Consider the following 25,659-nt stretch of genomic DNA (forward strand, 5'->3'; position numbering starts at 1 on the left):
AACATCTCCAGTGAGCAGGGGACATGGTTGGGGATGAGTCAGGTGTCCAGGAAAACAGGTGACATTGGCAAGTGAACAACTACACTGCACTTGACTTGTTCTTTTAAAAACACTCTACTAACACCCACTTTAGACTATCCTTCCTATACTCCTTTAAAAAGTCAAGGAAAACTGAGGAGACTGCAATTGGGTTTTAAAAATGCAGTTTTACTTTCTATTTTAGCTCCATTGTACTTTCCAGTCTTAAAGCCCAATAGCAGGAGAAGCTTTCATATAAATTGTGAAGTGACTTCTAAAACATTTCTCCATGCTACCCCCTGCCCCATGCTCTCTACTGCTTAGTCCTTCTCTGCCTGGTCATGCAGTGGTTTCAAGTTATTCCTTTAGTCCACAGGGACCCACTGAAATGACCTCATCATGGTCTATGTATGCACATTATTTCTCACTTCTTCCAATCCCATACTGCTATTTAAATCACCATTCCTGTATTAACCCCCACAGGATGAAGAGAGTGGCTTCTTAAAAACTGGTAATTAAAGCCATATTGATACATTAATGGGAGTACAGGGAACATTACATTGCTTTTGCCATATTAAAAAAAAAAAGTTACACAAGGATCTTCTGGGGATAATCCCATAACCAGAGAGAATGACTATGATGGTGGCAACTTCATGCATTTTTGTAAAAAATCAGTTGTCTGTAATTTTGGTGTGTGTGTGGAGGGGTGAGGAACTCCCAAATCAAACCACGAGATACAACCCATGGCAAGACCATAGAAGCTAAAACAAATGTGCATCTCTCAAGTTTGTATATATCTTATGAGCAGAGGCACTAACTGCCTTTCTGGACCATCTTTCCTAAGACGTTTATATACTGAATAGCTTGGGAATAAAACAGGACAGTGCCACCCTCCTGATCAAAGGCAGTCATGCTATGTTCACTATGAAAGATTCCCTAAGCTCTGAATTCCCTTCTTGTAACACAACCCACGGAATGTGCCTGGTCTTCTTCATGTTACTTTGTGGGAACTGGGATTTAAAAAACTAACCCATGAAAATGATACTTTGGCTCCTACTATTGCTGTGTGATAAACTGTGTGTCTCTGACCTGGGAAGCTCATGTCTTCTGCTAGCATCCATGAAACGGCAGCAGGCTAACTTGTTAGCTTACCCAAGGGTAAAATCTTAAGACTCCTTCTAGTTCCTGCCACCTATAGGACCATCTCTGAAATGTGAATAGTACTAGGAAATACAATTTTGTGGGGGACTCTGTTCTATATAATCAATTTGAGTACCATCCCACCAATCAGCATGTCAGTACCACTCCAGAGGTCCAATCTCAAGTGATTTAGCTAAAGAAAAGCCACAGTGGCCATAAGGAGTGATCTGCCCACCAGATCATCCTCTTGGAATAGCCCCAGGATGAGCCCATAGATAAGCTTGACAGGATACTTGGCGAGGGAAATAGGTTGAAGAGTACCCTGAAGGAAAGAAATGGGGGCTGGCTCCCATGTGGGTCCCAGTCTAGGATCAGGGTGTCCTACCTGAGTGGTACTGCTGGCCCAGCCACCAAGGAGGAGGCTTAGAGAGTTTTGAGAAAGCACAGAGGCTCTGCCACCATCTTTTATAGAAGGCCATGAAAGAACGCCTGGGAGTAAACCTCATGCTAGAACTTACTGACAAGTTACAAATCTGCATATGTTGGGATATCAGACAGCCCTGGTGAGGATGATAATGCGAAACCAAGGAGTAATGCATGGCATTAGGAAAGCTCAGCTTGGGGACCCTTCCGCTCTCTGAGTATGCTTTGTAAAGTCATTTATCTTCTCTGAACCTTAGACCTTCCATTTCCAGAAAGAGATAGAATAGTATCAGGATGCCCCAACTGGATGATACCACCAGGAAGGAGCTAAGAGAATTTTTAAGGAGGGAGCTCAAAACCAGGAGGCTCCTTGTAGAGCTGCTTTGAAAATCAAAGGGGTAAACAGGCATGAAAATGCTCAGTGAACAGTGCTACACAGGTATTTGATGATTACTATTGTAGTTCTTCCGATTTCTTTTATTATTTCATAAGAGAATAAAAAATGCTTAATTGCACTAGGGCCATTGTGTTGTTATGTGTCTTACATAACCATTCACCCATTTTTGCTTTCACTGATGATCCTGAGTTTGTGAATGTTTTTGCTGAGTTGAGGTCTCTGATCAATTTCTATGCTAATTTGTGAGGGAGAGAAGGATCATGATTGGGGTAGAGATGGGAGGTGGGAAAAATACTATGAAACATTAAATCCCTCTTGCTCATTTATGTTATGATTTAGGGTCCTTCATACGTCTTGAGGGTTTTTTTTTTTTTTTGACTGAAAATTGGGAGATTTGTTCTTGACATATTCTTGAACATAAAATAAAAAGATCTTTAGATACAACAGTAGAGAGGGGAGTGGACTACCCTTGATTGCTATTTTGGGTACAAAAAAAGGAAAACTGATTTCTGTTATTTGTGTCTGTACAGATGAGGAAATGCCAATGATATCTTTTGCACTATCATTTCAGAATACAACTTCTATCCAAAGTCCACAGTGGTAAACACTACTCAAATTCCTACAGCCAGTGCTGTGTGCTAAGCTAGCTGAAAGCACCACTCTGTGCAGAGCTTCTTATCTGTCATTCTCTGTAATGCTCTACCTGGTTCCTTTTGAATACCTTTTCAGAGCCCAGTAATGTCCTGGAGACACAGGTGAAAAAGACTACTCACGGCAGTGATTTATACTTTCTATCATCAAAACTTAGTGGTCTTAGTTCACAATGCTGTAGGATTTTGCAGTACAGCTATCACTGAGTCTGAAAATAAATAAAAGCTAACGTATTATACACAGAGGTATCATGCATTGTTCTCCCAAGATAAAGTGTGGAGTTCACTAGTTGCCTCTAATGTATTTTCCAAAGTGAGGAGACTTAAAATCTTAATTAGACCACTCAAAATAAAGTACCCTTCTCATTTAAAAAAATCATGTTAAGGACAAAGGAAAAAACTATTTGCTGAGCACCCCAATATTCTGGAGTCTGGGAGTTTTTGCAAAGTCCATTCACATGCATGATCACATTTGAATCATGGAACAGTTCCAAGGAGGTAGGAACATCAACTTGAAGCTCAGAGAAGGTAAACAATTTTCCCCCCAAATCACAGATGAGTTTCAAATTCAGAAAGGCATTCTTCCAAATCCTTTCTTGTTCTTCTACAAGAAACAAGATAGAACCAACACTGTCAGAAAAGAATGGTTTAATTAAAACACGGGAAGCTAGGTTTAATCAAAATGGTGGATGACAGGTAGCCTTTTGTAAGAATGATACCGAAACAGAAGCCTTCAAATGGAAAAAAAAATCTAAAAATATGATTCTATTAAAATATATCTATAGTAAATTTTCTATGAATAAAAATTCCACATAACAAACCAAGTTGCAAAAATGGCAGACTACTGAGAGTATTTGTAATACGGATGATAATAAACTTGTTTATTTCTATTATATGTAAAGAGTTACTTCAAATCAATATAAAATTCTCATAAAAAATGAGAAAAGATTTCAGACAATTCGTAAAACTGAAATACAAATGGCTAATAAATAATGGAGAGAGAAGCAAATTTACCACTAATCTAAGAAAAACTTCTTACATTAATAATTCATCTAGGAGGCTGGGGTGTACCTCTGTGGTGGAGTGCTTGCCTAGTACGTATGAGGCATCGAGTCCAATCCTTAGCACCACATAAAAATAAATAAATAAAATAAATATATTGTGTCTATCTATAACTAAATTTTTTTTAAATTCTTTTGTTATTTATCATATTAACATGTACATACTCACCTCATATTTTTTAAAAAAATATAAGAAAATTTCACTTTTTTATCATCTTAGCAGGGATTTGAGTAAATTATTACAAATGTTTTGGAAGTTATTTGAGCAGTACATTGCTAGGAACTTATTACTTTAGGACATTTATTAAGAATCTATGCACCAGATATACATCACAGAATTATCCATCATAGTAAAATTCTTAAAACAACTAAATGTCTAAAATAGTAGATTGATTGAATGAAAGGCAATATATCCTTAAAATAAAGCCATTAGTAGTATAGCTGCTGACAAAGCAAAATATTTACTACATCCTATGTAGTTAAAAAAAATAAAAGTAGAGATACCCCATAATATGTTTATATATGACATAAAAAATACATGGGAAGATGCACCCCATTGTTAAGCCATTGTGATTCATTGCTATTCTACAATAAAATATTTTAACATCACAAATCAGGGTGTGTTATGATCCATGGTGTCTTGGTTCCAAGGAGTGTACATATATAGTCATTGTTTATAAAAATATAAATAATTATGCAATTTTAAAACGAGGATAGACTCTGAGCATGATGAATTACATAAAGCTCCTCCACTACCTGGTTTGTTAATGGGGAAAATGCCTAGGGAGAAATGTTGGAAAAAATAATTGCTGGAGGTAGGATAGGAAGGAGAATAAAGCCCAGGACAGGAAAGAGGACAGCAAGAAGGCTCACCTAGCTAGTCAGGGAATTCAAGGTCCTAAGCTCAAACAAACTCTGCCACCAAAGACACTTGCAAATATGATTATAAGAGCATGCCGTGAGAAAGTACAAAGAGATAAGGCCAGAAAATGGAGAAAAGAGATATCCATATCCCAAATTTCAATAAGGCAAAATAAAGCCAAGTAATGTATGAAGCCAAGAAAGGAAGAGAAGAAAGCTTAAAGTTGATGCATGGAAAGACTCTAGAAAGAATCACACAATCAGTAAGCAGTAAAGAAGGAAGAAAGTCAGTAGGAGCAAGGACTGGGTTATGGAAAACAAACAGAAAATCATTTCCTATTTAGATGCCTTTAAGGAAAGATGCTACACAGGATGAGCCTAGTATTCACAGGATATTTAGCAGTCTCTCATGGCAGCATTTTGAAAGACTGAGAAACCTAGAACTGATGCTAGCACAGCTGGGTGTAGTCACAGTGAAATGAGCCACTGTATCTAACGAATACTGATTAATGGAATATGCCAATCCAATTAATTGCCTTTTCCCCTCAATCCCTAATTCATCCCCACATTACCACCATCATTACCTCTCTGAATCATAGATCTGACCACAGCCCATGTTTCACATCAGAGCAGGGTACAGAAGGCCCTTTGACATCAATTCCCTTGTCAGTCTTTTCAATCCCAGTTCTTGCCTCCTCTATGTGTCCCCTTGCTGAAACCTTGTTCTCTAGCTGAATAAAACAAAAAACAAAGAAAGCAATGGGGTCCATATGCTTAAAAAAAAAATCCAAAATCTGGATAATAAGAGAAAACGGTGGAGAAGCAGGAGTGATTGCAGCATTTCTGCAAGCATCAGCGAAGCCTCAATGGAAAATCAGCAGCAGTCATGGAAGCCAGAACTCCAGCATCTAGCAGGTGTTTCAGGAAGGGTCGTTTTGTCTCGACATATCAGACTCGCTAAATAATAACACTGACAACAAAGGCTGTCTCACAAGTTAGAAAGCTTAAAATTACCTGAAGAGGCTTTTTAATATCTTTTGGGATTTTCAAATGTTATTTCCTTACTAGGCTGCAGAGTACACAAGGCGACACTTAAGGGCTCTTTACAATGCGGATGTGCTAGAGTTCTACTGCAGCTATGTCCACAGCCGGCCCTATGGAGGAGCAGGGCAGCAAACACCCATCCTAAAAAACCTCTTAGAAAAACAGAACCTTCTATTCCAGTTAAATGAATAGCCTTAGTGAGGCAACTACTGTCTTTTAACAGTTAACTTAGTCCCTACTCTACAGAGGACTCAGTGAGCATTTCAAATGTCACATGACACTTTGTTGAGTTTGTAAAGAGGGCTCTGGATTGAGAGTGGAAGAATAATCTTTTGCCAAAATGCTGTGTGGAACGCCAAGATTGCAAACAGTGTGTCAAGACTTAATGGATGGCTTTACATTAGGCAGTATTAACTAATTCTGGCACATAATTCTGTAGACCTTTTGGCTCATAGGAAAGCAGCATACCACCTTGGCCATCATACTTGGCTCCCTTCCCCTCCTAAACTTTCTCATTCCTCAGGAATAAACTGAAGAGACTAGAAGTAGTAATAAAAGTCCTGAGTCTAAAGGCCAAAAGAATAAAATAACATATACATGACTTTGAAAGGTCAAAGCATTAAACGCAGGCAAAACAAGACCTTTTTTTTATTAATATTATCACTACTACCACAACCACTATTAAACTATCAGAATCACAGAGGCTGAACTGTACTTGTTGAACAATTCAAATGGTGACTGCAGAAGGCCCAAAAATCAATTAGTAAAATTCCCCAGCCCCTCAAGGAAGAAGGCTAAGTCAGCTGGGGCCAGAAAACAAACCAAAAAAATCCCAACTCTTTTTCCCTTTAGAAAATGCTTGCTTTTATCTGCCTTTCACCTCTTATTCCACTAATTAAACGCAGTTTTCTCAGCAGAAATGGAGGGTGGTGAGCCCTCTCCTGTGCATTATAACCCCTTCTAATAATAACCCACACCTTACTACCCGCTTGAAAGCCACTGTTGCCTCCTCCAACGCCGAAGCTCCATCTATATGCAGGGCTGCAACAGGCACTGTGTACAGACTGCCTCACTAATCACTAAAACAATCTGAGGAGATGGCTGATACTGTCCTGATTTTACAAATGAGAACCTGAAGTTCAGAAACATGAAGTCATCTCTCAAGGCTTATGTCATTAAAATAAAAAGTAGGGCTGCGAATCCAGCCTCAAAAGTCCAAATGCAAAACAACAATAAAACAAAAACCTACCAGATAAGTCAACATGGAAGTAAATGTGGTAAGCCTTTGGCCAGTTTAGAAAAGAAAATTCAGAAACAACCCAACAACATGGCATAAAACTCTTCAGCCTGAAATCTAGAACCATATATGTCTCCCACTCATGTAACAACAGGTATGGAAGAATTGACAAAGGCAGGGACTTCCAACCCAAAGACATACCAATTTCTGGATGAAAACAGGCATTTGGTTAGTCAGGTTGTCTGACTCAGATTTTAAAACACATAAATATGACCAGAAATGTTTTTCTATGTAGGGAAAAAGCAAAGTAGATATATAATCAACTTATAACCAATACCATGATCTGTTTCCATTAATTTTTTTCAATGGCTAAACTCTTTGTAAGGGGAAAATTAATTAATGGAAGAATTTGGAGTAGATTACTATCAGCTTACTCAAATTTGAACAATTACTTGTCTTATCTTAAAAACTCTTAATGGATAGCATGTATTTTCAGTAATTATAGCTAACTTTTGGGGCAAGTATAACATGTCAGGTACTACATTAGATGTTTTACCATCATCTCAGTTAATATGATACAACTGACACTGAATTAACAAACTTTATATGATATAAAGTTATGAAAGAAGAACTAATTTATAAGTTAAAATATTACAATAAACTTGTATGGTTGTATAAATTTTCTGATACTGTAATGCAACATATAAGTTACAAATACAACATATCCACTTATTTGCTTCAAGAATGATTTTATTTCACTCTCCCAGCACCGTGTCTTTACGTTGTCTTGAATATGCTTGCTCTGAACAGTCAACATTACAATGAAAGAGAATGAGATCAGGTCTAACTAAAATAATTAATTTCCTTCTGCTTCCTAGTGAGAATACTTTTCACTAATATAAAGAACAGTTTGGGGTTTCCCATGCTCCATTTTCATGTGGCTAGTGTCACCTTCAAAATACAGAAAACTCAGTTAAAATTTAACATAATAGATTTCAGTGACAGTCACCTTTTTATGTGTACTTGGCCAGTCTACAGTCTCTGTTATTCAACAAAATATTTTCTAATCCAGGTATTGCTGTGCAGGTATTTTTAGATGTGATTAACATCTTCAAACAGTTGGCTTTGAAGTAAAGGAGATTATCTTTGATAATGTGGGTGGGCCTGATCCAATCAGTTCAAAAGCCTTAAGAGCAGAACTGAGGTTTCCCTGAAGAAGAAAAGATTCTGTCTGTGGAATGTAATTTCAGCGCCTGGACAACCAAACTCAGAAACTAGGAGCTCTGGTGCCATCTTTATTTTTCTCTTCCTCTCAGCCCTGGCATTCTATATCTATATTCTATATCTTACTACTTTCTTCATTTTCATTCCAGCTGCCAATACTTTTGTCCAAACCTTTATTAGGGTATGTAAAAGTGCACATAGCACTAGTTGGTACAATTGCTTCTAGTCTGTTTCCATTCTACACTTCAATTCACAGTCTACAAAATCAGCCTGCTCCTTGTCAAAATCCAGCCTTAACATCTCTGATGGCCTCAAGGGAAAGAAGCATATCTTACCATTTTTGTATATCCAAGCATTTAGCAAAATATCAGACACATAGTAAAGGTCGAATAAGTATTTGAATAATTTGCAATTCTGTATCAGTAGAAGTTAATCCTCCAGGGCACAGAAGCACAGAATATCCTTAATTAGGCAAAGTTTCTTTCTTTTTTTGGGGGGGGGTGGGTGGCGAAAGTAAAGCCAAGTGAGAAAGTCACAATGTATCTTATATTTCTTTAAGCTCAGAGTCTTCATTTTAGAAAGTCTGAAATCTATGGAGCTTCTCCCCGGGGAAAATGCATTTTGCATATCATTTCTGGGAATTTTTGAGCTTCCTAAAACCCATCTATTCATGGACTAGTCCCTATAGTTTATGAACACAAAGGGAAGAACCCCTAGATAATCAAATATCACATATTTGAATTTGATTTTAATTCCCTCTGGTTTGGGACCCAGTTTCCTTTCCTTTGTCTGGACTTTTTTTTTTTTTTTGGTAGCACCTGCATTTTTAGAAAGACAGGCTACAGTAATACTGAAAGATGACTCCACCTACAAGAAAACTATGTTGTCAAGAAGGAAAGTATTTCCAAGGACACTGTTGATCTGCTGTCAGTCACAATAGGTTTTTGTGGATGGCAGATATGTAGTATAACAAAGCTTTCTACTAAAATAGATCCCCTTTCACCTCCCGGGCCCTGTGCTTGCCTTTCAAGCTAGCTATGAAGGTGGAGAAATGGAAAAACCAGGGGAATGTAACCTAAGTCACAAAGCGATTTGTGGCACTGCTTAAAAGAAGCCCATACCTCCGGATGTCCAATCCAAACACTGGTCTGAGACACGGCCACCTGCCCAGTATCCACCAAGAAAACTTTCTGCATTAGGCTTATCCAAGCCCTTGAGTGAAGTCACCCTGAAAATAAATCTTCACAGCTCAGAGAGCCAAGATACAAACAAATGGAAAAATATTGCCCAGGGATATCAAAGACAAAGCTCAACTGAAGCTAAAAAGGGATGACAAGTGAGAACTAGCAGAGAGAACAATAATTGCACAAGGGGCTTGAATGCTGTGGAAGTGGAGAAGAGCAGATACCAGAGAAGGGCAATGGTGAGCTGCATCACGGTATCTTAGGACACTATATTTAGGCAGGTGAGAGATTGAGCTAAATGCTTTTATTCCAAAATGAGTTTCATTAAGAATGCACAAAATTTAATAAGAGATAGCAAGTGAGAAGCTTAGAAGGATTCTGTCAGTCCATCAATCAGAAAAGCAATTATCAAGGAACTACTTCTGTACAGTAGGTGTGCTAGGCACTGTACAACCCTAATGGCTCATTAAAGCACTTGCTACCAGATCCCCATTCTTTATAATGGTTGGCCAGAACTATGCCAAATACCCACATTTTAACTTTTCTTTTTTTTTTAGGAATTAAGAATTTTTAGGATAGAAATAAGAATTTTAAGAATAGAAATAAAACTATCTTACTATATATGACAAAGCACTGGACTGTATTCAAGAACAATATAAAAGCCCACTGATTTCCATTCTGTGGAAATAATAAAACAAACGATCTCATTTCTTAACAATCTCTATCATTCACACAGGAACTATGTGCCATGTTCTAGGAAGAATTGCCTTTCAATGTTTCTGCTCAGCTCCTCCAAGAGGCCTTTCCAGACCATCTCCCTCAATAGAGCCCTCTTTGTTAATGTCAATATAAATCCCCTCATGGTTTCCTTGCTTACATGTAGGTGACTCATTTTCTGTCTTTTTATTATTAGACTTTACCAAGAGACTGTGGCTCTTCAAGGGCAGAAAACATGTCTGTCTCATACATGTTTACATCTGTGGGTCTAATTCAGTGCCTAGCACAGAATAGATGCTTAATAAACATTCAATGAATGGGTCAAATGAAACTTTATTCGATTGTGTTTCTCAAATAATTTACTAGAGCAATAGCTTGATGAGATGCTCTGGATGACAAAGATCGGCTTCCTTGTCTAATAATTTGGGGCAATGCTTAACATTATCTTTCTTAAGGAATATTGGTATATCCGAGATTCTGAGAACTATTGCAGGAAGGAAACCACTGAATACCATTTTTACTAAACTTATATGAAATAAATGACTTTTAAAAAGAAATGTCTAGCTTGGCACAGTGGCATACTCCTGTAATCCCAGTGGCTCAGGAGGCTGAGGCAGGAGGATCTCAAGTTCAAAGCCAGCCTCAGAGAAAAACAAGGCACTAAGCAACTCAGTGAGACCTGTTTCTAAATAAAAAATACAAAATAGTTGTGGCTCAGTGGTCGAGTGTCCCTGAGTTCAATCCCAGGTATCCCTCCCCGCAAAAGGAAATATCTAATAACATCTTATGAAATGTGTTCCAAAGGACATACCTTAGGAAACAAATTTCACCCTAAATAAGACCCTGGGTCATCTCTCCAGAGATGGTGGGTGTTATACTGTATTTACAAGGGTGGAAAGAGTTTTTCTGATGACTCAAGAAAGGACTTGAAGCTTATTCTAATTCACTGGTCACTCTCATTGACAACCTTCCCCAATTTTTTCAAATGTGGAGTTGGAGTCTCAACTCTTTTAAAATAATTCCCATCACTTTGTAGCTTCAAAATGCTCTCAAAAGCAAAGCTGGACTTCTATTGGGCTTTCTTAAAATGCAAACTTCCAGGTAACCGGTATCAAGTTCAAATCAGTATTACTGACCTAGGGTTAAAGTTGAGATTACTTCTTTCATTTAAATTTAATAAGTGTCTTATGACACTTCCAAGGTGAAATAATCATTAAATTTAATAGCACCACTATTTTTACTGAAAAATATTTGTTTAACTAAAGCATCTTCCTGTGCCTTACTTGAAATAAGTTCCTCTTAACTCAGGCATCAGGATATCTAGGTATGTGTCACCATCATTTTGAAGTGTGATGTAAGTAATTTGTCACCAGCAAATTGTTAAAAGTACAGAATTTTGTGACTCATTTTTTTTTAAAATAACATTGTGCTGCTTGAACATCTTCACTACAATAGCCTGCTTCTCACTTACTTGCACTCCATATAATTTTGTAAATGTGAGAGGAAGGGGTGGGCTAGTTCTTCCTGAGATGATATGTCTGTGATATGTGCCTATTACTAATGTTCTGCTACTAGTGGGAGTGGTATAATTTATTTCTGAGCAGAAACAAGAAAGAAAAGTGAAAAGGCATTGCAAAATCCATTAAGACACCTGATTGCATACCTCACTTGTGCATGCCACCTGCCATATAGACCATGACAGAAAACAACTGATAGAAAAAGTGAACCTCATTAGTCCTTTTAATACATGCTTTGATTCAGGGACAAATATTTTTTTCACATAACTTTTCATAAAGCAAGGTGAACCTATGTGGTACTTAATGATGTTGTTTATAGTTTTAAATATATATAGAGAGGTGTTGTCTCTGAACAGATTCCAAAGAATTGCCAGTTCTACACGAAGAAAGTTGCATTAAATAAGTGACTCCACCTTAGCCAAAATGCTATATAGAGCTGTCCTCTAAGTCAGAAATATAAATACATGCTGCATTCACACACATTTCAAATGCTAAGCTTGGTTTATAAGAGCCTGCGTTGAGGTCATAAGATGAAAGTCATCCACCATGGCAAACCAAAGGTGAATGTGTAACAAATATTGAACAAATCACACTTAAAGTTCGGGATCTTTGTGGAAGTATAGAATGGATGAAAGATTCCTATTGCCTCTAACTTTTGGCTAGGCATTCTTTGCATTCACTTTTTTAAAAGTCCATTTTGATAACGGGCTAGATTTGAAGGAAACCCCTTTTATGACACTTCCAAGGTGAAAATGAAAAATTCTGATAAAGCTCACAGCCTTGAGGAAAATTTCAAGTGGCTTATTGCCTTAGTTTTCTCTTATTTCACTCACTCATTATCAGACAGAATTGGAGGACAGGTTCTGTCTTTGCTCTATAGGCTAAATTTTATTCTCAGTGGAGACCATTGCTGGTGACTTACGTCTTTCGCTACCCATTTATCTGTGTAGGTCTGTTTCAAGGGACTTGAAAACTGCAAAGTGCATTCAGTGGAAGAAGTCTGTACACTGGCTGATGGAATGTGTGGGTGTGCATGATTTATGCAAAGAGAAAAGTTACTCTCTGCATGCAATGAGCCAAATTATCCCAATTCTTTTGAAGGAGGAGAGTTTCATTTTTCCATCATCATCTGTCAGGTGTGGGAAAGGGCCACATGCCCATGGCTAGAATATCACTTATGAGTTCTCGGGCTCTCCTGATATATATTAATCTTATGGCTATGGATGCTTTGTTGCTGGCCCTGATTTCAGAGTAGGGCCACATAAAGCCGGCAACGTTAAGACCAAAATAATGTCATTTAGTGTCTAGGGGAGGTTAAAAAGAGGATTAGAGGCAGGCAGGCAGGCAGGGTATATTAAACAAGTCCGTGACTAACAGGGTGTGACAGAAAAGAGTTTTATTCTTTTCAACAAAACAATTCCCTAGGGCTGGGACCATTACTCCACTGTGCCTTTATCACCTTGGAATTTTTATGGTTATTTTTGATGAATTCACATTTTTGTAAAGGCTTTTTTGAAATGATGCCAGTTTTCAATTTTTAATTAAAGTCGTAAATAATCTTAATTCTGCCTTAAAAGGTTTATTGTTTCTTTCCTTTTTTTATGATTACTGCCAGGAAATATTTCAAATACCAAGTCCTGATGTGAGTAAGCAATTAGAATCTCTCCAAGGTCTAGTAACAACATTGTACCATGTAAATATAACACACTAGTATATCGGTGCAAGATTCAGAAATGTGGATTGACTGATTTCTGGTTTATTAGCAACTGCTTCTCCTGGGAGGATGTTTCCTCTTTTTGTTGGATGGAGCAACTTTCATCATTTTGATTTCCACAAGCTAATCCATCACAGATTCATAAACACATTTTTAAATAAAAAGGCATGTTAAAATTTGGAAAATAAACACTGTAAACTTGTCATTTAGGTCTGGGCAATGGAAGTCAACCAAAGCCATTTCAACCATTTGTAAGAAAAGAGTGAACCTCAAAAGCTAAATCATTTGAAAGATAACATCTCACTTTACATAAAAAAATGAAGAACCATAATTTTGACATGAGATGATAATATTACTTGAAAATGTATCCCCTGTCATCTTAATTGCCTGTTGAAGATTGTCAGTAAATTATCAATAAAATTATATTTTGTAGTCTCAAGGTCTGTTTTTCTTTTTCAATTAGTGTTTCAAGAATCTTTCACATTGTCAAGACTAATTTTCCATTATAATGAGGCTAAAACATATCATATTTGAATTAAAAAAAATTTCTGAAAATATCCCATGCTATATTCTATATCTGACACCTAATGTTACCTTCTTAAATTTAACATCATCTTGCTTATTTGTTTAGATATGGGACTAATGTCCTTGCTCTGTCCGTGATGATCATGTTACATTCTACACAGGTGCTTTCCAATCTTACTGATAAATTTGGTATTACAAGTGAAGCCTCACAAATTTGGGACAACCTGTTTACAGACAATGTCAGTCTTAGAGTAATAACCCTCTCATCAAAGAGGGCTTTTTTTAAAAAAAATGTAATTTGTTATTTCAAACGTGTAAAGTGTACATGGATAATGACAAAAATGACACTGATCCTACTGAAAGTACTTAATGATATTCGACAATGGTGTGTTATTTTAAGATTAAGCATCATCCTTCCAATTATATTTACATTATTAACATACTTAGCAGTTTCATTGTTTTTCTAAAATTCAAGAATATATCCAATCCATGCCAAGTGATCACAGATATCAATTTATTAAGATTACAAGTAAGGAAATTTTAAATACATCTCTAGAGAAAAAAATAACTAATTTAGAATTTGATTTACAAGATTGGGTTTTTATGCAATTAAGTATATCTGTCAAATCCTCCTAGCTGAATATTTTTCTAACTCACAGGGAAGAGGTCACGTTCTTTCCATGTGTGAGACCTTGGTTGGCATTGTACTAACACCTCTCAAGGCAGAAAAAATTCACATCACAAAAAAACTACAGAACATTTCCAAACATCACATGTTAAATTCCTATAAGCCATGAAAGAATGGATGCAAGATTTCTAACTAGAAGCCATGGTACCTAAAAACCCTTGCCATGGGGTTCAATCACTTGAAATAAGTGGAATCTTAAAATGTCCTTAACTTTGCTATAAATGGCCCTTCAGTGAATCAGGTGTCCATCTCGATACAAATGAAACACTCAAAAGCCAAGGTAGCTAAATATGTTTTCTGCTGTGGACAGAGGATACTAGTTTGTTCAAAAACATTTAAAACTCAGTTACTAGGAAACGCCTTGAAAGAAAATCAGCTCCCTGTTGCCAGTGGTGTTGAATCCCAGAGTGCCAACAATGTGTGGCCCTGCATGAGGTCAGAAGAGCAGGTCAGGGACTGGCTGCTTGTTCTTTAACATTTATTCCACATTGGAGATACTATGATTTTTATAAACTTTGCAAATTGCATCCGTCCTTCAGTGACATCAGAGTGACTTGGATTTCTTTTTTTTTGTTCAGATTGTCATCAAGAAGTTTTCTAAGCTTAACATGAGGAATATTCTCTTCTTTTCCTAGAAATTCACCTACCTTCTTTATTAGAGCTATAATGATTTCATCCAAATGATCATTTATGGAAAAAACGTCTCTCCAGAAAGGATTTTTGTTGTATTTTTCTTTAGCCATTTAAACTTAATTTCCACAAAAGCCTTTTGTTACTTACTAGTTTAGATGATTTTCACTAGTTTTCTCTGATTCCTATTATACAAGCCTTCCCCAGAAATTCTTATCTGGCTCTATCAGCTTTGTAAACCACAGCCTTGCTATTACTTCATGGAAGACTTCCCTCCTCAAAAGAGTTATATGCTAAACCTTAAGCATGTTAAGAAGAATAAAAATTTCCAATGCCCTGCAGAATCTCTAAGTTCTGCAAGAGTCATTTAAATGTGCTTTTTCTGGCTTGAAAATTTTCTTTTAAAATTACCTTTTTCCTTGCTTGTTGATCTTTGGAAGAATGTGCCTTCACATGCTTTCTTAGGGAACTTGGGTCTGTGTAGCGTTTGGTACATCCTGGAATTTGACAAGCATAAGGTTTCTAAATAAGAAAGAAAGAAAGAAAGAAACAGCTGTGGTTAAATCATAAAGGTAACTGAGGAAGGTTTTGCTCAAAGACTATTCAGAGCATGAACTGTTACCAACTGATTGATGCAGAATGCTGGGTAATACTCATACATTTTAATTAGAAAGCCCAGGACCTTTGCATCATGGTAAAGGAAAGAGTAAACTTTAGAACAAAGAGATGTCCTATCCTTGATGGCTTTTAAGAGATTGCTTTAGATTGCACTCTAACCACAAAACCTCTTGTGGCATTTTTTAGTGTGGAAATTATTAGTAAGCATCTCCAGTCATACTTACAGTTATGTTTCCCTGAGAACAATCTTTGGTACTGTCAGAAACTAGTAAACACATATTCTTTAAGGGTTCAGGTAAAGAAGCTGTAGAAAAGTCCAGAAAAGACTGGGTATATTTCAGAAGAAACCTGATTCAGAAAGAGGGAGAGAATGAAGAAGGAAAATTAGTGTAAAGTGAGTAAGAGACAGTAGGTTTCAAACAACAGACACGAAAAATCAGTCAGAAGGGCATTAATGTTATTAGTTGCAGAGCAGTCCTGGTGCTGAGCCTGCATGAAGTGAAAAAGCCTTTGGCTGAGCATGATGGGAACATGAATTTTGGCTATTCCAATTCCCCATGCTCCTGAGAGATGTGCAGTGTGGAGCCCAAGTTGAGGTTCTGTTTAATTTTTCTATCGTTGGTGCTTGGTACATAACACTTAGGAATGAATGAGTGAATGAATGAATGAATTAGAACACTTCACATCCCTTCAAGTTTCAGTATCATCACCTACTATTAGTATAATGACAAAATTTTTATCCAGGATTTTAAGACTATGATTCTGTGGTTGCAAGATAAATCAAAACCTTCTGCTTATTCCAAGAACTGAAAAAAAATAATCACAGGATTAACTATGTTTATAAGATGTATTAACTGTCACTGATCTACTTAGTATCTCATCAGGTGAGAGATGAAAGCTGTGCCTACATGATGTGAATATAAGAAGGAGAACTGAAACCTTGTCTCTAAAGTAGGATTCTTGCTCTAGAAATCTGCTTTACTACGGACAAAAAATTAAGTAAATTTTTCCCTGTTCATGTTGTGCTCCTATTTTCCTGTGCATGCTTATCATTTTGTGGACCAACGGTCACCTAGATTAAATCACTGGCCTTGCTGGAAGCAATAGTTAGGTTTTGCTACTTTTTTTTTTCACAATTTTTGATTCTGAGAACAAAGTAAAATCATGAATATATAATTTAATTTGGTGCATCCCATTTGAATTCTAAGTCTGATATCTGATATATTTGATCACTGACCAACTGACTGACTGAATGAATGAATCACCCATCAGCTCTCATGCTTGTAGAATGTGCTGGGTGCTGTATTACATATTAGGTAATCTAACAATGAACAAGGCTTTTAATACCTCAATTTTTACAAAATGGTGAGCCAATTATTGGCTAAAGTCATTCACCAATGAGTTTCCACTATATTAATGAAGGTTTCTTAAACTTGGGAATCTCTTCTAAGATGGCTTTCTTGAACTAGCCTTACCTACTCCTCCTTGGCTTTAAGGGAACAAGTAGCCAATATCTTATGACCAAATAAGTTCATGCTTTGAGTGTGACAGAATGTTTCGTGTAAAAAGGCTTTATGAATATTAACATTTTATAGAAACCAATGCCACTATGATTTAGGTTCATCATGTCACTCTGTATCTAATTTTGAGATGTTCTTGGAGAAAGCCTGAATACACACCCTTTCTCCCAGATGTCCTTGACTCTCTCCTTATTGTCTGCCACCTGGGACTAGAGTGACAAAACAGCAATGCCAGGAACTTGCCTAAGTATAATACTGTCATGGTTATTTGATCTCAAATTACCTAAGCCTTAAATGGTATGCTACACTTTATTAAACTATATATTTTATTATTTTCTACTTGTACTGAATAATTACTTACCTTGCTTAGATTTCAAACAAGGAAACAGAGAAATGAATTAATAAAACTCTTCAGGGTTAGATTAAGAACTCACTAATATTTATGGGAAAATCATTATCCTATGAGTAAAGAGTCCCCTTAGTTGAAGAAAGATAGCATTTGCATAAGGAGTAATTAATGAAAGAGAACAGGGATCTAAATTTAAATTGGAAATTCTTCAAGAAAATACAGTTTGCTTTTTAAAACAAGTTGTTTAATTTCTATATATTTTTAAAGGGCTTCCCAATTTGTTAAATGTACTAAAAATTTAAACAGGAGCTAGCTTGGAAAATGATACATGAAAAATGAATAAATGAAATGAAAATGATAAATGAAAAGGAAAACTGATAGTTCAAAAAGATTTAATCAAAAAATATTTTTTTCATAAAAGTAAAAACAGCTGAGTTGGAAAAGCTACTGCATGAAACTAAAATCATGAAAATTTATTATGTTAGGAGCTTTCCTCAAAAGTTTTTAAAAGAGATACGTATTTTTAAATTCTGAAATAATTTCTGAAAATGCTCTTTGTTTGATTAGCTAAAATTAGCACCAAGCAGAAAAGGGTATTGTAGAACTATAACACTCATTCTCACAATAGTTCTTTCAAACTACAGATAACTAGCTAGAGTAGAAGCAATTTCTCAAGACAATCTTGTCTCATGAATGTTCATTCTTCCATGATAAAGTTTAATGACAAATTGGAAAATTTATTGGATTTGACCAAGACCATTTTAGACACAACAAAATAGGGCATTTTAACATAATTTATTCTTTTTTCCTTTTCTACTTTAAAAAATCCCACTATTCACCACATTTATTCATTTTATATCCTATTCTATTGGCCCTAAAATCAAATTTCAATTCCACTAAAGCAGAGAGGGCCCATCACATACTAATTGTTTCAACTGTATTTCAGATATTTACTAGGCAAATTATCATATTTACATATATTAAGAGGGAATTCTATTTAGAAAGGTTATGTGACATATAGCTAAAATGACTTCTATCAATATGACTAATAGAGACTAATATAAAATTTAATAAATATGTCAACTATAACATCAGAAGAATCTTAAATATGCATGAGAAGGTGTGTAGAAATAACAGTATCTTTTCAAAATTCAAACTCTGGTGTAGTTTAATAATAGACATCAGAATGTTAACACTGAGAAAGTACTGTCATGAATACATTATTTGCAAGAATGAGGGATAAGAGATCTGTGATGTGTATAATACATTTATCCTGATGGCTTTGTTAAGTGAAGCAAAATTACATAGGTCTACCTGGTCTCATGTAAAGAAAGTGGCATCAAAGCCTGAGAAATGCAAAAGGAGAGCTATCAACATAATTGGAAAAATAAAAGACAAGAGTTACAGAGGGAAGGCATTTTCCAATGAGCAAAATGTGGCAGCATTAAGGGAGTTAAGGCTGTAATAATAAAAGTCAACTGCTCTCATGGGGTTGGTGTCAAAGGATATATGGCTATTAACACGGAGGAGGCATGATGAGACTCAACCCACGGGAGAGATTCGCTATTTCTTTTTAGATTGCTTGAAGGTGAAAATACCAGGTAGTTTCTAAAGCAAAAGGCCAGATTCATTCTCAAACCATGCCAGTTCTTACATCAGGAGGAAAAAGAACCCGGGTCAACAAACAAAAACTACACCTTGTATCTCTAGCAATAGCATGTGTTGTCTATTGTGGTATGCCGTGATATTTGAATATTTATTTTAATGTCCCATCCTCTGGGCTAAAATCTTCTGCAGGACAGCCCATCAACTGCTTCTGTTTTGTACACCTCCTAGGAAGTTGTAACAATTAGGATAACCTGCAACTACCAAAAGTGAAACAGCCACACAAGTCTTCTTTGGGCACCCCTCTGGGTTCCACTGCTGCCCTTGGCATGTCCCTATAACCTGCAGTCCACAAAGCAAACACTTCCACCTTCCCACTATCAAAATGGTACTTCCTCACACCCAGGCTGGAAGATGGAAAAGTGCCTGTCATTCTTACAGTGTCCAGATGCGTTCTCTGGTGCTTGGCACGGTCACTGGAGTTGCTGAATGCCTTCTGACAGCCCGGATGCTGGCATAGATATGGTTTCTCGCCGGTGTGGCTCCGCAAGTGAATCTTGAGATTTTCAAGCCTTGAAAAGGCCTTCTTGCAACCTTCAAACTGCAAAAAAGAAAAAAAAGTTTTGGTTGTTGAGGACCTTGAATGCTTGAGTCTGGGGAATGGAGTTGGGGAGTCCTTAGTTTGTACTTAGCCTAAAACAATAAAATGAAATGAAATCCAAACAGTAACAAATATTACGTCTAAAAATATCCATATGTTTATGCAAAGTGCACTTTTCCACTGAATATACATGCCACTTTCTCTACCAGATTTGGGTCCTGAACTGATTTCTGTGATTACTTATGTCAGAGAAAATTCACTGTGAGCCATCTGGCTCAGTTAATAAAAATACAGTAATGTGTGTCTTAAAGATTTATTAAAAAATTAACACACTTTTCCATTTCCAAATTGGTCTAAATTGAAGGAACTAGAAAGGAAGAAACTTTTTTTTGACAACAAATAAACTAATGAGAAAAGTCAGAGTAAAGTATGAGAATAAAGAGAGAATTGAAGATCCAAGAGTCTAAGATGAAAAAGCACATGTCCACCACAGCAACATGATCAGAAACTTCCTTAACTATAAACTTGTAGGGGTTTTTTCAACTCCCCAAAGAGTGACCATGTTCACATGCAGGGTGATGTCAAGTTAACCAGATAAAATTCTTAACATGCTTTCAAAAAGGAACAAGAAAGCAGAGGACTCATTTAGCACTAAATCATTTTCCACATGAAGTAAGAGCTTAATTTTTATTTGTATTTTTTAGAAATTTTGTTATCCAATTCATAAAGAGGAGAAATAAAATGAAAGGTTGGAGAATTTCAACAAATGCGTCACAGGTTTCCAATAATATTTATTGACAGTAACATTTACTTAATGTCTTCTGTGGGAAAAATATCAGCTCCTATTTATTATTACAGGGCCAAAGTGATTCTAATCCTTAAAGTGACAATCTAATAAAGAAAATGTGTTAGGGAAAGCCTATAAATGAATCCTAAAGGTGAGATGGGGATTTATCTTTTAATTCTCCCTTTGGTGCTAAGCCCTGGAATATTTATGTTACTTTGACAGTTTTAATCCCATTTGAGTTCCCAGTGGAAGGGAAAGTTCAAAATATAAGAAAAAACCTCCCAGAACAAAGTATAATATGTTTAAAGCAATCAAGAAACCTCACTCTTTAGAGGTGAATGTAGGGGGAAGCATGAGATAAGAAAGAGCATAAGTGATGGAGATTAGATCAGGATGGTTTTCATTCAAAATTAGCAGGGATTACTTAGTCTTTTTGCAGATTCTATAAACATTCTTGGTTCTTTAATTATTAAAATAGATGGTGGAAGACATTCTTCATGAGGGTATGATCTACAGCTGGCCAGGTTTTTGTGATTGATTGGTATTTTCACCTTTAACTAAAGGATGAACTAAGTAGAAAAAATAATCAAACATGTCATAATTCCATCTATTTAAGTGGTTCAGATTTTGCATGCTGGAGTATTTTAAGAAATTTATGAAAGTTGCACTTATTTTTGATTGAGAGTTATACATGTTTCACAGACATATGTTGGTTTATTTCAATTTTGATATTTTGCTTAAAATAATTTTGGTGTTTTCCTGATTTCTATTTCACATAAAAATAAATTTAGACTGAACGGAAGATGAATGCTGACGAAGCCAAGTGCTTTTTCAGCAGTGAAGGACATATAATGCCATATCGTTAGAGGAGAGAGGACGTGAGGGGTTTATTTCAGTAGATTTTCAATCGGGTCTCCTGTTTAAGGATAAAGGGGACTCAAAATTAATTCTCAATTCATAGCTGAGAGGTCTCTGCTGACCAAACCCTTTTTTAAAGGTTCTCTTTGAATGACAACCAGAGCAAACTCCTGGAGCTCAGTTTATTTTACTTGGAATCACCTGGTGGACCACACTTAGATCTGAAATGAGCCTGTGGTTTGGGACAGGCCAAGCCTGTAGCCTAGTTCCTAGCAAGCCTCTTTTGTAGGGTGGATTCCATTCTAGGACACATACCCACAGCTGGGTAGGCCCCAGGATCCACTCCCTTCCAGTCGCCTCAGATCCTGGTCAAAGTGAAAGCTGCATTGTTTTGGCACCAGCAGGGAAATGGAGAACAACTGTAGGATGGATTAATAAGTGTTCTTTGAGTACCAGATAAAATAAGATCCCTAATTCTTCCACAGAGTGGTTAGAGGGATCCCATATATGAGCTAGACTAACTCAAACTGTCCACACAATCCGACATAAACTGCACGTAGGCCAGTTATTTCCAAGGTCTTTCCAGTCCAATGTCCACCTTTATGTCCAGTTAGAACTCAACTAAGTGCTACTATTGCTATTAACAAAAGCAGTAATAAAAGCCCCAAAGGGCTCACTGCATTCCCAGCCAATCAGTGAAGAATGAATGACATCTCAGAACATCCTGATGATTTTTAAATAGCAAGGATGGAGGGAAGAAAAGAGCAATCAGACTGAAAAAGACCACAAATGAGGGTATCTGTAAAATAATGAAAATCCAGCTGATATTAGGTGGCTTTTCTGTAGTAAAAAAAAGGCCAGAAGATTACTGATTAAAATTATAGCATATTCAGGGGAAGAGATTAAGAGTGAAGGGTTTGATCTCACTGAGTTGTACAAATAAAAGCAGGACAAAGGCAATTTCATGGGTGCAGGGGATCATAATATACACCACCCACTCACTCTTGTTGAAGAAATTCACTTGAAACCATGGACATAAGACCAGTAAAATCTGGTCCTAAAGGATTGACAGATGGCTTGGTGGGGGGCCTAACACCCAACACATCACAGACACCTGGATGAACTTGTCACACCTAGGATTCTGCAAGAGGAAGGAGGTGCTGTTTGCCTCACTAATGGCATCTGGATGGAACTTGAAAGCAAACAATTTTATAATGAATCATTATCATTCATTATGGGAATAACCCTGTAATTCCACATAAGAATTTCCTCTCCCTGAGGCATTTTTACCCCCAGACTTATAAGTTCAGTTAAATGCAAATGCTTTAAAAATAAACGAACACTTATGCAGGCTTACAAAAGATGGTTAAAAAATATATCAAAACTGGATTCTTTGGGTGGGTGGGCAAATATATGCCTTTTATCCTTCTTAGTATTTTCACATTTTCCAAATCTTTAATGAGTGTGTCTGTCTTACCTTGTAAATGAACACCCAAGTGTAGGGAAGCAAGGAGCATTAGGAATGTTGCCCTGGGTTTGATCGCATGCTTTCTCATTGAAGTTCCTACAGTACAAGAGCCATCCTGAGTTCTTAGGTCCAAACTGTCAACTGACTGCTCCTACCATTGCTGCCAACCAGTTCTTATACAACGACTGAGTGATAGCTTCCTCTCAGGTCCTGTCCTTTCTGGACTGGTTGTGGAGACACAAACCCAAATCCCAGTGACCCATAACTGGATCACCAAGCCTGAGGTTGCCTAAGACTCAAAACCAGAACATGCACAGGAAGATAAGAGAAAAACAGAACACAATCAAACTCTCAGAGCCCAGGGTAAAGGTAAACGGAGAAAAACAGGATATAAGAGAAAAACACAGGGCAACAGTGTGTGGGGTGGTGGTGGTGGAAAGGGGATCTGGTATTCATTGAGCATTTATCCCATGATAAGTTCTTTGCTATATATTTTCTCCATGTTAGTAATTTTATCTACTTAGCACTGCCCCCATAACAAATACCAAGTTAGCGCCTACAAATATGGACAGTGTAGTATGCAGTAGGAAAAACAAAATGAACAAACCTCAAAGTTTATTCATGCCAAGATCAATGGATATGGCTGGGCAGGTTCTACACTAACAAACCCTGAGTATCGAAGCTCAAAGACATGATTCCCAGACCAGCATCAGCATTAGCATCACCTTCAAACTTTTCAGAAATATGAGTTCTCTGACCCTTCCCCAGACAGAGTCAGAACACCAGGGGTGAGGCCTGGCCATCTGAGTACAAACAAACCCTCTAGAAGATTCTGATGTGTGAGCAGATGAGACAGGAAATGCCACTCCCACTGGGATCACTGTCCATTTTCTTATAACAATCTTTGGACAAAAGGAATGTGCTTTGGAGGATTCACCAACTTCTAATTTGGAAAAGAGTCCTATAGATGACCATGGTAGCAGCTATCCTAGAACTAGAAAGAGAATACCTCCATCCCAAGGTCGGGCAGGGTTATCTTCATTCACATAGCAAATGGGACAAAAATCCCAGAATGCCAGTCTCTTACTAGAAATTCTTTAATTTCCCAACTTAAATCTGCTACCCAGCAGATGTCTGGTACTAAAATATTTGTGCCTCCCAGTTCCCTTGGTGGCCTCCTGACCAAGAAAACATTCTACATTTCTACTGGGCATCACATTCTCCTGTTGAGAAAAAGCACTTAAGGGGAGCCCTCATTTTCCGTTTGCACATTTCAGTGGAATTACAGATGCACATGACCGCAGTGCATGAAACTGTAAATGACAGAACTTTAAAATACTGCATTGCATGAAGTCTCACCCTGAGAATAATCTTTTTAACTCTGAGGCTGTTTTTAATAACAAACTTTAATTAGAAATTTTAAGTTGCCTCAAACCTAAAGCCTTAGATTGCACCACTTTGCTAATTTAGAAAATTATTTCATATTTAAAGAATCACACTGGACTGTAATCAATATCTCTATATATTAGTTTGACCATGGATTGTTGACATTAAGTAACATTAAGATGACCTTTGAAATATTAATTTCCATTTCTATTAGGGGCTTTTGTGTAAGGTTCTAAAAATGAAAGGCTCATTAGACACGATTAAAATAGGATTTATTCCATATGTGTAACCAATAATCAAGTAGACTATTACTCCCTCCTCTAATCAGCTACTTAAGAGTCCTGAAAAGCACAAGGTTTGTATTCAAAACACTAATAACAGCAAACCTTACTGATGAGGTTGCTATACCATTGCTAATGTCAACAAAACCCCAACAAAAAGGAGTCTATGATGCTGGACATGCTTTTGAAAAATATACATTTGATTTCAATTAAGGCTCAGTGTTTACAGCCCTTGGAGGTATACACTTTCACAATTTTATCAGTCAAAACCAATTAATCCCATTAGTGAAGGCTAACACTGCGATACACAGCAAGAACTAACTGATGGATCACATGCTAGCTTATATCTCCACAGACAGCCCAAAGACAGCGATAAAAAATATGGATGGAAAGGTCAGCAAACATTTTTGATACCCTGGACACAGTCAAGGTGATTTCCACAGTTCAAGTCCAACAGTTCAAGTCCACTTGAATCAAGTGCACGCCTTCAGAAGGTGCAAATAAAAGACTGCTTTAGTGACTCAGAAATAGATGGCTAAAGGAATAGCCAAGGGCCAGCTGATACACCTCTTGCATGCGTTCAGTTGGCATTTAGTTCTCCAAGTGTCCATCCAGAGCAGTGCTCCAGCTTTATGTGCACATGAATCACCTGGGGGTCTTGCTGAAATGCAGATTTTGATCAGTATGTCTGGTGTGGGACCTGACAATCTGAATTTCTAACTATCTCCCAAATAATGCTTGGAAATGCTGAATGTTCAAAGATTATACTTTGAGAAGCAAGGTCCTATGGATTACTAGTGGCCTTTGTATTGAAAATATAGTTTGGTGGGATTTAGAAAGAACAAAAGAATGACAGAAAGAACGAAAGAAGAAAGGGCTTTCCTTTGATGAACAGCTTCGTTCTTAGAGTATAGAACAGTACAATCTAATTTTAAAATTTATGTTGGGAAAATAACAGAAAAAAAGAAGGCAGAAGAAAAGTCAGTTAAAAAAAGAAAAAGAAAAAAAGGGTGGGGGGACACAGAATCAAAACAGAAAGACTGCCCAAGTACATGTGATTTTTTTTCTCCTTCAGCTGACTTGCATTTGGACATGACTCGCCTTGTGCCACTCTGGTTTCTGTTTCCAGTGCATTCTAATTAGTATTGAATGCTCC

At 36.9% G+C, this 25,659-nt stretch overlaps 1 protein-coding gene across 9 annotated transcripts in view; it reads right to left on the minus strand.

The window, feature by feature from the left end:
- Positions 1–25,659, minus strand: part of Glis3 (GLIS family zinc finger 3) — a 428,547-nt gene that overhangs the window by 82,612 nt on the left and 320,276 nt on the right. For all 9 annotated transcript variants that reach the window (XM_046420163.2, XM_046420161.2, XM_046420158.2 and 6 more), the window contains 2 exons: positions 19,562–19,723; positions 15,442–15,552 (listed from right to left, as the gene is read on the minus strand). In XM_046420163.2, the coding sequence (XP_046276119.1) occupies positions 15,442–15,552; positions 19,562–19,723 (273 nt within the window). The remainder of the gene's footprint in view (positions 1–15,441; positions 15,553–19,561; positions 19,724–25,659) is intronic.

This window comes from Marmota monax, unplaced genomic scaffold (genome assembly GCF_021218885.2).
Source record: "Marmota monax isolate L192 unplaced genomic scaffold, Marmota_monax_Labrador192_F-V1.1 WCK01_AAM20220418_F8-fsc00277, whole genome shotgun sequence".
NCBI lineage: Eukaryota > Metazoa > Chordata > Mammalia > Rodentia > Sciuridae > Marmota > Marmota monax.